Source organism: Entelurus aequoreus, linkage group LG27 (assembly GCF_033978785.1).
Source record: "Entelurus aequoreus isolate RoL-2023_Sb linkage group LG27, RoL_Eaeq_v1.1, whole genome shotgun sequence".
Classification (NCBI taxonomy): domain Eukaryota; kingdom Metazoa; phylum Chordata; class Actinopteri; order Syngnathiformes; family Syngnathidae; genus Entelurus; species Entelurus aequoreus.
The window spans coordinates 13,483,900-13,496,399 of record NC_084757.1 but is presented as its reverse complement, the minus strand read 5'-3'; the positions used below and the strand labels follow the sequence as shown (position 1 = coordinate 13,496,399).

At 41.6% G+C, this 12,500-nt stretch overlaps 2 protein-coding genes across 3 annotated transcripts in view; one reads left to right on the top strand and one right to left on the bottom strand.

Annotated features, from left to right (window-relative positions):
* Positions 1–3,397, bottom strand: part of aqp12 (aquaporin 12) — a 7,647-nt gene extending 4,250 nt beyond the window's left edge. The window contains exon 1 of the mRNA XM_062039304.1: positions 2,968–3,397. The gene's annotated coding sequence lies outside the window, so the exon portion shown is untranslated. The remainder of the gene's footprint in view (positions 1–2,967) is intronic.
* A 1,136-nt stretch (positions 3,398–4,533) lies between these two features.
* The window catches only part of usp24 (ubiquitin specific peptidase 24), a 119,769-nt gene continuing 111,802 nt past the window's right edge, over positions 4,534–12,500 (top strand). The window contains exon 1 of one of the 2 annotated variants that reach the window (XM_062038943.1): positions 4,534–4,999. In XM_062038943.1, the coding sequence (XP_061894927.1) occupies positions 4,721–4,999 (279 nt within the window). In that variant the 5' untranslated portion in view covers positions 4,534–4,720. The remainder of the gene's footprint in view (positions 5,000–12,500) is intronic. The other variant, XM_062038944.1, reaches the window with a different exon arrangement.

Genomic DNA, 12,500 nt, shown 5'->3' with positions numbered 1-12,500 from the left:
TGGGCACTAATACACCCCCATACCTTCACAGATGCTGGCTTTTACACTTTGCGCCTATAACAATCCGGATGGTTCTTTTCCTCTTTGGTCCGGAGGACACGACGTCCACAGTTTCCAAAAACAATTTGAAATGTGGACTCGTCAGACCACAGAACCCTTTTCCGCTTTGCATCAGTCCATCTTAGATGAGCTCGGGCGGCGTTTCTGGGTGTTGTTGATAAATGGCTTTGGCTTTGCATAGTAGAGTTTTAACTTGCACTTACAGATGTAGCGACCAACTGTAGTTACTGACAGTGGTTTTCTGATGTGTTCCTGAGCCCATGTGGTGATATCCTTTACACACTGATGTCGCTTTTTGATGCAGTACCGCCTGAGGGATCGAAGGTCCATAATATCATCGCTTATGTGCAGTGATTTCTCCGGAGGCAAATCATTGTATTTTATTTTTTATTTTACGATTGACACAACGTGCCAATTTCACTGGTTTTGGGGTTTGTACATACAAACAGTAGGACGTGTGCAAATACATGAGTTCTGTACCACCTCAGTAAAACATTTGGCTCTCCAAGTACCACCATAATGGCCAACATTAAAATGTGGTAGCATAGTAGGCCTAAGTATTCATTAAAAAAAAAAAATAAGGCTGAGATTTTAGTTAACAAGTATATTTAATATTTGTGGCCACTTTAACATTACCCAGTTTAAATGGTAACAAAACTGTACTTTAATCAAGTACCACTAGATGGAGCCACAGTTTGTGAATCAATGCATTACTTTTTTTGTTTGCCATCTAGTGGTGGCCTACACACAAAGCACACTGTTGCTGATGTCCTCCACTGACACTTGAACAACATTCTGCAAGGCAAACTACTGTACACAGGAGCACCTCAACTTACGAGCTTAATTGGTCCTGTGACTGAGCTCATAACTTAAAACACTTGTATCTCAAATCAACATCTCAATGGCCCGCGCCAAAACAGCACAATTTTAACATGTAACACACCTTGTAAAAGAAAAGAACACTAACCAATACAATACAATGTACTACAAATAATTACAGTAGTTTTGTGACGTAATATAAACCCAAAACCAGTGAAGTTGTCACGTCGTGTAACTTGTAAATAAAAACAGAATACAATGATTTGCTAATCCTTTTCAACTTATATTCAATTGAATAGACTGCAAAGACAAGATATTTAACATTCCAACTGGTAAACTTTTATTTTTTGCAAATATTAGCTCATTTGGAATTTGAGGCCTGCAACATGTTTCAAAAAAGCTGGCACAAGTGGCAAAAAAGACTGAGAAAGTTGAGGAATGCTTATCAAACACTTATTTGGAACATCCCACAGGTGAGCAGGCTAATTGGGAACAGGTGGGTGCCATGATTGGGTATAAAAGAAGCTTGCATGAAAGGCTCAGTCATTCACAAACAAGGATGGGGCGAGAGGGTCACCACTTTGTCAACAAATGCGTGAGCAAATTGTCCAACAGTTTTAGAACAACGTTTCTCAACCAGCTATTGCAAGGAATTTAGGGATTTCACCATCTACGGTCCGTAATATCATCAAAAGGTTCAGAGAATCTGGAGAAATCACTGCACGTAAGCGATGATATTACGGACCTTCGATCCCTCAGGCGGCACTGCATCAACAAGCCACATCAGTGTGTAAAGGATATCACCACATGGGCTCAGGAACATTTCAGAAAACCACTGTCAGTAACTACAGTCCGTCGCTACATCTGTAAGTGCAAGTTAAAACTCTACTATGCAAAGCCAAAGCCATTTATCAACAACACCCATAAACGCCGCCGGCTTCGCTGGGCCCGAGCTCATCTAAGATGGACTGATGCAAAGTGGAAAAGTGATCTGTGGTCTGACGAGTCCACATTTGAAATTGTTTTTGGAAACTGTGATCGTCATGTCCTCCGGATCAAAGAGGAAAAGAACCATCCGGATTGTTATAGGCGCAAAGTTGAAAAGCCAGCATCGGTGATGGTATGGGGGTGTATTAGTGCCCAAGACATGGGTAACTTACACATCTGTGAAGGCACCATTAATGCTGAAAGGTACATACAGGTTTTGGAGCAACATATGTTGCCATCCAAACAACGTAACCATGGACGCCCCTGCTTATTTCAGCAAGACAATGCCAAGCCATGTGTTACAACAGCGTGGCTTCGTAGTAAAAGAGTGCGGGTACTAGACTGGCCTGCCTGTAGTCCAGACCTGTCTCCCTTTGAAAATGTGTGGTGCATTATGAAGCCTAAAATACCCCAACTGAGACAACAACTTAAGCTGTACATCAAGCAAGAATGGGAAAGAATTCCACTTGAGACGTTTCAAAAATTGGTCTCCTCAGTTCCCAAACGTTTACTGAGTGTTGTTAAAAGGAAAGGCCATGTAACACAGTGGTAAAAATGCCCCTGTGACAACTTTTTTGCAATGTGTTGCCACCAATAAATTCTAAGTTAATGATTATTTGCAAAAAAAAAATGTTTCTCAGTTGGAACATTAAATATCTTGTCTTTGCAGTCTATTCAATTGAATATAAGTTGAAAAAGATTTGCAAATTATTGTATTCTGTTTTTATTTACCAATCACAAAAACGTGCCAACTTCACTGGTTTGGGGTTTTGTAAATTCCAACTTAAAATGTTCAAACAATGGTTGTTTTTAATATTTTTTATAATATATGTTTAACCAAAATAAGTCCAACAAAATGTCTGTATTAATTGTTTTTTTTTTTACATACAACTCATATAGCCCTAAGTTATTTATGTATGTATTTTTAATTTACAAACAAGCTAGGCCGAGCACTGTTAAACATGAATTAAACCTACATTGTGATTGGCTACTGAGATCACGTGTCCATTAATGTACTTCAGTATCTATTTTACTTGTGATTCTGACAGTGTATCGATGACGCGATGCGCACATACCGGAAATGACGTTTGCAATATTTACCCGCTTCTTCTGTTCAGTGTACTTCCACAGTACGGACCGGCAGCGCTGCGCAGTGCACTCAGCGGTACGCACTCAACACGTGTTTGGATGGAAGTGCGCGTATTGAGAAGGCACTGAAGTACTCTAAACTGTATGGAATTGCGGAAGTGCGCGGAATTGAGACGTCAGCCTTGGCTTCCTTTTCGTGGAATGGAAGAGTGGAATGTGGAAGTGAAAGCAAACAATAAAACTACAGCAACGAACATAATTACTCGTAATTAACTTACAAAGCAAAACGTTATTTATCACGTGACATTGGTGTCTGAACACGTTATAACACCAATACCAAAATTATTATTTACATTTTTGGTGAGCAGGGGTTGTTAGCATTCCACGAAAGTGAGACATTTTACGGGGAAATTTGTCTACAAAATCTACAGTGCGTAAGATTGACAACACATGGGGGGTTTAAGTCCCGTGGGAGAAGACACGATTAATTTAAATAGTATAATCGATATTAAATAACTTTTTTTAATACTTTTTTCGTAGTCTCATTTATGATGGTAACAAATGTTTTACTTGTTTGAGGATTTTTTTATTTTTTTATTAGTGTGATTTGTGCGTGTTTCCCGGGCGAGGGTGCGATTTCCGAGGCCACTGAAGTGCTACAAGTTTGAGATAGATGGACAACACAATGGGGGGTTTACGTTCCCATGGGAGAAGACACAATTAATTTAAATAGTCGTTAGTCAAAATTAAATAACACATTTTTTAAAAGTTTTGTCGTAGTCTTATTTATGATGGTAACAAATGTTCTACTTCTTTAATGGTTTATTTATATATTTGTTAGTGTGATTTATTTGTGCATGTTTCCGGGGCGAGGTTGTGATTTCCGAGGCCGCTGAAGTGTTACAAGTTTGAGCTAAATGGACAACACGATGGGGGGTTTAAGTTCCCATGGGAGAAGACACAACTAAGTTAAATAGTCGTTAATCGATATTAAATTGAATTTTTTTTTAAACTTTTGTCGTAGTCTCATCTATGATGGTAACAAATGGTTTACTTCTTTAAGGATTTTTTTGTATTTGTTAGTGTGATTTGTGCATGTTCCCCGGGTGAGACTGCGATTTCCGAGGCCACTGAAGTGCTACAAGCGTGGGCTAGATGGACAACACAATGGGGGGGTTACGTTCCCATGGTAGAAGACACAATTAATTTAAATAATCGTTAATCGATATTAAATAACACGTTTTTTTAACTGTTGTCGTAGTCTCATTTATGATGGTAACACATGTTTTACTTGTTTGAGAATTTTTTAAAATTTGTTACTGTGATTTGTGCATGTTCCCCCGGGTGAGGGTGCGATTTCCGAGGCCGCTGAAGTGCTACAAGCGTGAGGTCGATGGACAACACAATGGGAGATTTACGTTCCCATGGAAGAAGACACAATTCATTTAAATAGTCGTTAGTCAAAATGAAATAACACATTTTTTAAAGTTTTGTCGTAGTCTCATTTATGATGGTAACACATATTTTACTTGTTTGAGGATTTTAAAATTTTTTTTAGTATGATTTGTGCATGTTCCCCTGGGTGAGAGTGCGATTTCCGAGGCCACTGAAGTGCGCATAACACCTGTGTGGGCGCTGTAGTGGCTGGTGGGGGAAGCCAGATCGTGACAGTCAGCAGCAGCGCGCTGTAAACATGGCGGCGTGCAGCACAGCTACTGGGCTGTGCCCCGAACCCCCACGCTATTAGGCGGCGACCGCGGCGACTATGGAGACCGAAGAGGAGCAGCACATCACCACGCTCCTCTGCATGGGCTTCCCGGACCCGAACGTGATAAGGAAGGCCCTCCGCTTGGCGAAGAACGACATCAACGAGGCGGTCGCGCTCCTCACCAACGAAAGTCCCGGGCTGGGCTATGGATACGAGCCCATGGAGAGCGGGCCTGCCCCCGCCTTGAGTACGAGCGGCGACGGGGAAACGAGCGGGAGGACCGGCACGGGAGGCTTCGACCCTCCGCCCGCGTACCACGACGTCGTTGAAGGCGAGGTAAGGAAGTTTTACGACGGCGCGCTTCAAGCGAGGAACATGGAGGGGAGGCTTCGCCCATTTAAAGTAGCTACACTTAGCATCCATGCTAGCCCGACGTGAGCTGTCAGAGCCGGGCTGTGTGTCCCATCCTCCGGGCTGTGGGTCCCATCCTCCGGGCAGCCGGCGGCATTATTTACGCCCAAAAATAATAACGCTAAATCAAAAACGCTACTTGCTAACAGCTAAAGTCCGGCTAGCTTTTCTGCAAGAGGAGCATGAGTTGCATACATCATCAGTGCAAGCAAACACATTTTATTTTTATTTTTAATATTTTATAACTAAACATGGTGGGGACTTGTTGGATTAACTATCCGTAACCAGTGTTGGGCTAGTTAGTGAAAACCAGTAACTAGTTACAGTTACTAGTTACTTTATTTCAAAAGTAACTCAGTTACTTACACCAAAAAGTAATGCGTTACAGTGAAAAGTAACTATTTAGTTACTTCTTTTTTTTTTTAAGGCTTCCATTAAAGGCCTACTGAAAGCCACTACTACCGACCACGCAGTCTGATAGTTTATATATCAATGATGAAATCTTAACATTGCAACACATGCCAATACGGCCGGGTTAACTTATAAAGTGCAATTTTAAATTTCCCGCGAAATATCCGGCTGAAAACGTCTCGGTATGATGACGTTTGCGCGTTACGTCACAGGTTGAAGCAGACATTTTGGAATAGCACGGTGGCCAGCTTAAGTCGTCTGTTTTCACCACACAATTCCACAGTATTCTGGACATCTGTGTTGGTGAATCTTTTGCAATTTGTTTAATGAACAATGAAGACAGCAAAGAAGAAAGCTGTAGGTGGGATCGGTGTATTAGCGGCTGGCTACAGCAACACAACCAGGAGGACTTTGAGTTGGATAGCAGACGCGCTAGCCGCCGACCACACCGATGATCGTGTGAAGTCCTTCGTCGCGCCGTCGATCGCTGGAACGCAGGTGAGCACGGGTGGTGATGAGTAGATGAGGGCTGGCGTAGGTGGAGAGCTAATGTTTTTAGCATAGCTCTGTCGAGGTCCCATAGCTAAGTTAGCTTCAATGGCGTCGTTAGCAACAGCATTGCTAGGCTTCGCCAGGCTGGACAGCATTAACCGTGTGGTAACACGTACAGGGTTTGGTTCGGTGTCTTCTAATAGTAGAAGTAGTAATAGTATTGTTGATCTTCGGTCTATCCTTCCAGTCAGGGGCTTATTTCTTCTGTTTCTGTCTGCATTTAAGCACGATGCTCTCACGTTAGCCCCGTAGCTAAAGTGCTTTGCCGATGTATTGTCGTGGAGATGAAAGTCACTGTGAATGTCCATTTCGCGTTCTCGACTCTCATTTTCAAGAGGATATAGTATCCGAGGTGGTTTAAAATACAAATCCGTGATCCACAATAGAAAAAGGAGAAAGTGTGGAATCCAATGAGCCCTTGTACCTAAGTTATGGTCAGAGCGAAAAAAGATACGTCCTGCACTGCACTCTAATCCTTCACTCTCACTTTCCTCATCCACAAATCTTTCATCCTCACTCAAATTAATGGGGTAATTGTCGCTTTCTCGGTCCGAATCGCTCTCGCTGCTGGTGTAAACAATGTGCAAATGTGAGGAGCCCTTCAACCTGCGGTATAGCTCGGTTGGTAGAGCGGCCGTGCCAGCAACTTGAGGGTTCCAGGTTCGATCCCCGCTTCCGCCATCCTAGTCACTGCCGTTGTGTCCTTGGGCAAGACACTTTACCCACCTGCTCCCAGTGCCACCCACACTGGTTTAAATGTAACTTAGATATTGGGTTTCACTATGTAAAGCGCTTTGAGTCTCTAGAGAAAAGCGCTATATAAATATAATTCACTTCAATTCACTTCACTACTTCTGGTACAGGCAAGGCTTTTTTTATCAGCGACCAAAAGTTGCAAACTTTATCGTGGATGTTCTCTACTAAATCCTTTCAGCAAAAATATGGCAATATCGCGAAATGATCAAGTATGACACAAAGAATGGATCTGCTATCCCCTTTTAAATAAGAACATTTAATTTCAGAGGCCTTTAACCTTGTTGGAGGTACCGAACCCCACCAGTTTCATATTCGCATTCACCGAACCCTTCTTTAATGAAAAATAAAAAAATTTTTTTTTTTAAATTCAAGACAAAGTTATATGTTTTTGGTAACACTTTAGTATGGGGAACATATTCTAAGTAACAAAGACTTAGTTTTGAATTATTTGGACACTAGGGCAGTGGTTCTTAACCTTGTTGGAGGTACCGAACCCCACCAGTTTCATATGCGCATTCACCGAACCCGAACCGTAATCTTTTTTTTTTTGCAAATATTTTTATTGAATTTTACAGTTAAAATCACATTTAACAGTCATACTTTGCTCACGCAAAGCCTTCATACAATCACACATCCACTCATACACACTCACATGCACACTTGAGGAGAGAGGTGCACTTGAACTTTAACAACTCAAAGTTTACAGTATAAACATTATTAGAAAAAATACCCAGATATTGTATATATATATCCATCCATCCCGCTCCGGCTCAGGATCAGCAGGCTATCGAGACCACAGCATGATGGATGAACCGTAATCACAAAATGATGTTATTATATTAAAGAAATACTAATAAAGATATATTTTACAGACAGAAAGTTACAGGAATGTACACATGATTCCATGTTTACATCTCATTGTGCAACAGGTGAATGTTTTAGTGGGAACTAAATGCGATATCTGAAAGGGGTACACATTATTTCCAAAGCAGGACCCCCCACCCAGACATATAATACTAGTACACAGCTCATGAAAAACAATATGTTATAGTCATTTTAAGTGGGCCAAAACACAAAATAATCTCATGGAAATGACTGCTGTCTTTTGATTATAATAATAAAACATTGAACTTTTTATTTAGTCAGGTTCCACATGAATGCTCAAGGAGTTTTTGCGTTTGCTCACACATATAGAAAATTAGAGGGAACATTTTTTGGGGGTATACATAATACGCCAACAGGGAAAAGTTTTTGTTTACACGATGAGTCGGGTGTGTCTTGACCTCCGCGGCGGAGGCTCTGCCGAACCCCTGAGGCCGACTCACCCAACCCCTAGGGTTCGGTCGAACCCAGGTTAAGAACCACTGCACTAAGTAACAGATACTTAATTTAGAGTTATTTGGTTAAGGATAAGGTCAGGATTAGAGGGTTAGGGTTATAATAAGGCCATGCCGAATAAGGCATTAATAAGTACTTAATAATGACTAGTTAAGAGCCAATATGTTACTAATTTGCATGTTAATAAGCAACTAATTAATGGTGAATATGTTCCCCATACCAAAGTGTTACCATGTTTTTTTTACTGGTGCATAAAATGAACCGTGCATGAACATCACCTCGTTCAAAGAACAAAAACCAACAAAGTGCATAAACTCACAACAAATTACACACCTGCAAATCAGTCAGCTGTTGCCGTATCCGTAATACGCCGATAAGGAGAAGTTTGTATTTACACGATGAGTCGGGTGTGTTTTGACCTCCGCCGAACCCCTGAGGCCGACTCACCGAACCCCTAGGGTTCGATCAAACCCAGGTTAAGAACCACTGCCCTGGAGAATAATACAATGTGTTGATCAACTTGACATGCATTTGCATCACTGAACTCTGCTAAGCAATGTGGTCTACATACAACACACAAAGACAAAGATATGTTTCAAAGGGCCAATTTATTTCAGGCCAGAACAAATTGACAAAACTATTTTAAATAGCTGCAACATAATGGCACTTTAACTTTAAGTAGATAGGATCTTTGATCCAAGACACAACTTACATTTAACTAAAATTTTCTTTTCTTTGTGCTCGACAAAAGAAAAGTATTGAGAATGTCTCCATGTTAAGAAACTCGACTTCTGGCTTAGCCATGATGTCTTGTTAGTTGTTATGAGAGTAGCGTATGTGTGTGGCCCTTTAAGATATGACAGCATGTGAGGTGAGTGACGTCAGTGAGTGAGTGGGCGAGAGAGGTGAGGAAGCGGCAACAGTGAGTGCGTGCAGGTGCTCTACCTTGGTGGATGGCTGCGTCCAATAAAGTCACAAAGTTGCAACAAACCGCCGGCCTCGTCATTCACCCTCAGCTGTAAAGACCCACTTCCGGGTAAAGTGAAGGTTGTTAGCCCCGAAGTACATAGGCCCTGGAGGACCGTCTCCCCTGCGCCCCTCGACTACGGTCTGGGAGCCCCACCCCCCGTCCCCACCCACACAAAGCACGCCTTTTCTTTTCCTTGTGACACAGAAGGACGACACCGCAGCGCTCCAATAAAACACTCAGATCTTCTGTTTCTAACCGATACTACATAAAAAATAACGTAAAATAACACAGTAACGCATCATTTAGTAATGGTAACTGAGTTACTGAATATAGAAGATAACGCGTTAGATTACCAGTTACGCGTTAGTCCCAACACTGTCCATAACAAGCACATCGTAGTAGAACTTGCATGCATAAGGTGGCCCTCCCCGGCCTCTGTCAGGGTTTGCATTCTTCTCCAGTTGGACTCAAAGTACAGGATTTCGCAATTCCAGTGTCATGTGATTGTTTTCACTTTTCTGTTAAATTGTATTTAACTTAAAGTGTTTAAGTGAGCAGTAATGCATTCATTCAGTGTTTTTCAACCACTGTGCCGCGGCCCACTAGTGTGCCGTGAGATACAGTCTGGTGTGCCGTGGGAGATTGTCATTTCACCTAAAAATATTTTTTGCAAACCAGTAATTATAATCCGCAAATAACGTGCCGTTGTTCAGTGTCTGTGCTGTCTAGAGCTCGGAAGAGTAATACATGTATAGCGCTTTTCTACCTTCAATGTATTCAAAGCGCTTTGACACTATTTCGCCATTCACCCATTCACACACTGGTGGCGGGAGCTGCCGTGCAAGGCCCTAACTACGACCCATCAGGAGCAAGGGTGAAGTGTCTCGCTCAAGGACACAACGGACGTGGCGAGGTTGCTAGAAGGTGGGGATCGAACCAGGAACCCTCTGGTTGCTGGCACGGCCACTCTCCCAACCGCGCCACGCCGTCCCCTGACAGTACGGAAGACTGATGTGGAAGAGTGACCGTGTTATACTCTTCCATATCAGTAGGTAGCTATTGTATTTTTCGGACTATAAGTCGCAGTTTTTTTCATAGTTTTGCCGGGGGTGCGACTTATACCCAGTAGCGACTTATGTGTGAAATTATTAACACATTAGCGTAAAATATCAAATAATATTATTTAGCTCATTCACGTAAGAGACTAGACGTATAAGATTTCATGGGATTTAGCGATTAGGAGTGACACATTGTTTGGTAAACGTATAGCATGTTCTATATGTTATAGTTATTTGAATGACTCTTACCATAATATGTTACGTTAACATACCAGGCACGTTCTCAGTTGGTTATTTATGCCTCATATAACGTACACTTATTCAGCCTGTTGTTCACTATTCTTTATTTATTTTAAATTGCCTTTCAAATGTCTATTCTTGATGTTGGGTTTTATCAAATAAATTTCCCCCAAAAATGCGACTTATACTCCAGTGCGACTTATATATGTTTTTTTCCTTCTCTATTATGCATTTTTGGCGGGTGCGACTTATACTCCGGAGCGACTTATAGTCTGAAAAATACGGTAATTGCTTTGTCATGATCACAATATGCTGGAGGCAGCGTGCAGATCAAAAGGTATCCAATGCTTAAACCAAAGATAAACAGAAGGCGAGTGCCGCTAAGAAAAGGCATTCAACAAAACTAAAACTGAACTGGCTACAAAGTTAACAAAAACAGAATGCTGGACGACAGCAAAGACTTACAGCGTGTGGAGCAGAGATGGTGTCCACAAAGTACATCCGTACATGACATGGCAATCAACAATGTCCGCACAAAAAAGGATAGCATCCACACACCCGATTGTTAAAACAAAGCAGGTGCGGGGAATAGCGCTCGGGGAAGAAATTAAACTGCGAGAGGAAAATACCAACAAAAGAGGAAAAGCCACCAAAATAGGAGCGCAAGACAAGAACTAAAAGACTACACACAGGAAAACACCAAAAAAGTCCAAATAAATCACGGCGTGATGTGACAGGTCGTGACAGTACTTGGAGACAAGAGCTATAGTGATGCATGCTTGGCTATGGTTTGAATTCATAGCCAACAATTGCGAGAACGAAAAACACTGAATTAATGCATTAGTGCTCACTTAAAGGCCTACTGAAATGAATTTTTTTTATTTAAACGGGGATAGCAGATCTATTCTATGTGTCATACTTGATCATTTCGCGATATTGCCATATTTTTGCTGAAAGGATTTAGTATAGAACAACGACGATAAAGATTGCAACTTTTGGTATCTGATAAAAAAAAGGCTTGCCCCTACCGGAAGTAGCGTGACGTAGTCAGTTGAACATATACGCAAAGTTCCCTATTGTTTACAATGATGGCCGCATGAAGTGAGAGAGATTCGGACCGAGAAAGCGACAATTTCCCCATTAATTTGAGCGAGGATGAAAGATTTGTGGATGAGTAAAGTGCAAGTGAAGGACTAGTGGGGAGTTGAAGCTATTCAGATAGGGAAGATGCTGTGAGAGCCGGGGGTGACCTGATATTCAGCTGGGAATGACTACAACAGTAAATAAACACAAGACATATATATACTCTATTAGCCACAACACAACCAGGCTTATATTTAACATGCCACAAATTAATCCTGCATAAAAACACCTGCGTGTTTGTTATGCTAGCTCCTAGCTCCTCTGCTAGCTCCTAGCTCCATAGAACACGCCAATACAATTCAAACACCTGATCAACACACACAATCACTCAGCCCAAAAGACCGTTTACCTAACCCAAGGTTCATAAAGCTTATATATTTTTAAAAAGTTACGTACGTGACGCGCACATACGGTCAAGTTATCGAATGTTTAGCAGCCAAGGCTGCATACTCACGGTACCTGATATTCAGCTGGGAATGACTACAACAGTAAATAAACACAAGACATATATTTACTCTATTAGCCACAACACAACCAGGCTTATATTTAATATGCCACAAATTAATCCTGCATAATAACACCTGCGTGTTTGTTATGCTATCTCCTAGCTCCTCTGCTAGCTCCTAGCTCCATAGAACACGCCAATACAATTCAAACACATGATCAACACACACAATCACTCAGCCCAAAAGACCGTTCACCTAACCCAAGGTTCATAAAGCTTATATATTTTTAAAAAGTTACGTACGTGACGCGCACGTACGGTACGGTACGTGTTATGCTAGCTCCTAGCTCCTCTGCTAGCTCCTAGCTCCATAGAACACGCCAATACAATTCAAACACATGATCAACACACACAATCACTCAGCCCAAAAGACCGTTCACCTAACCCAAGGTTCATAAAGCTTATATATTTTAAAAAAGTTACGTACATACGCAAAAAAAAGCCAAAGCTGCA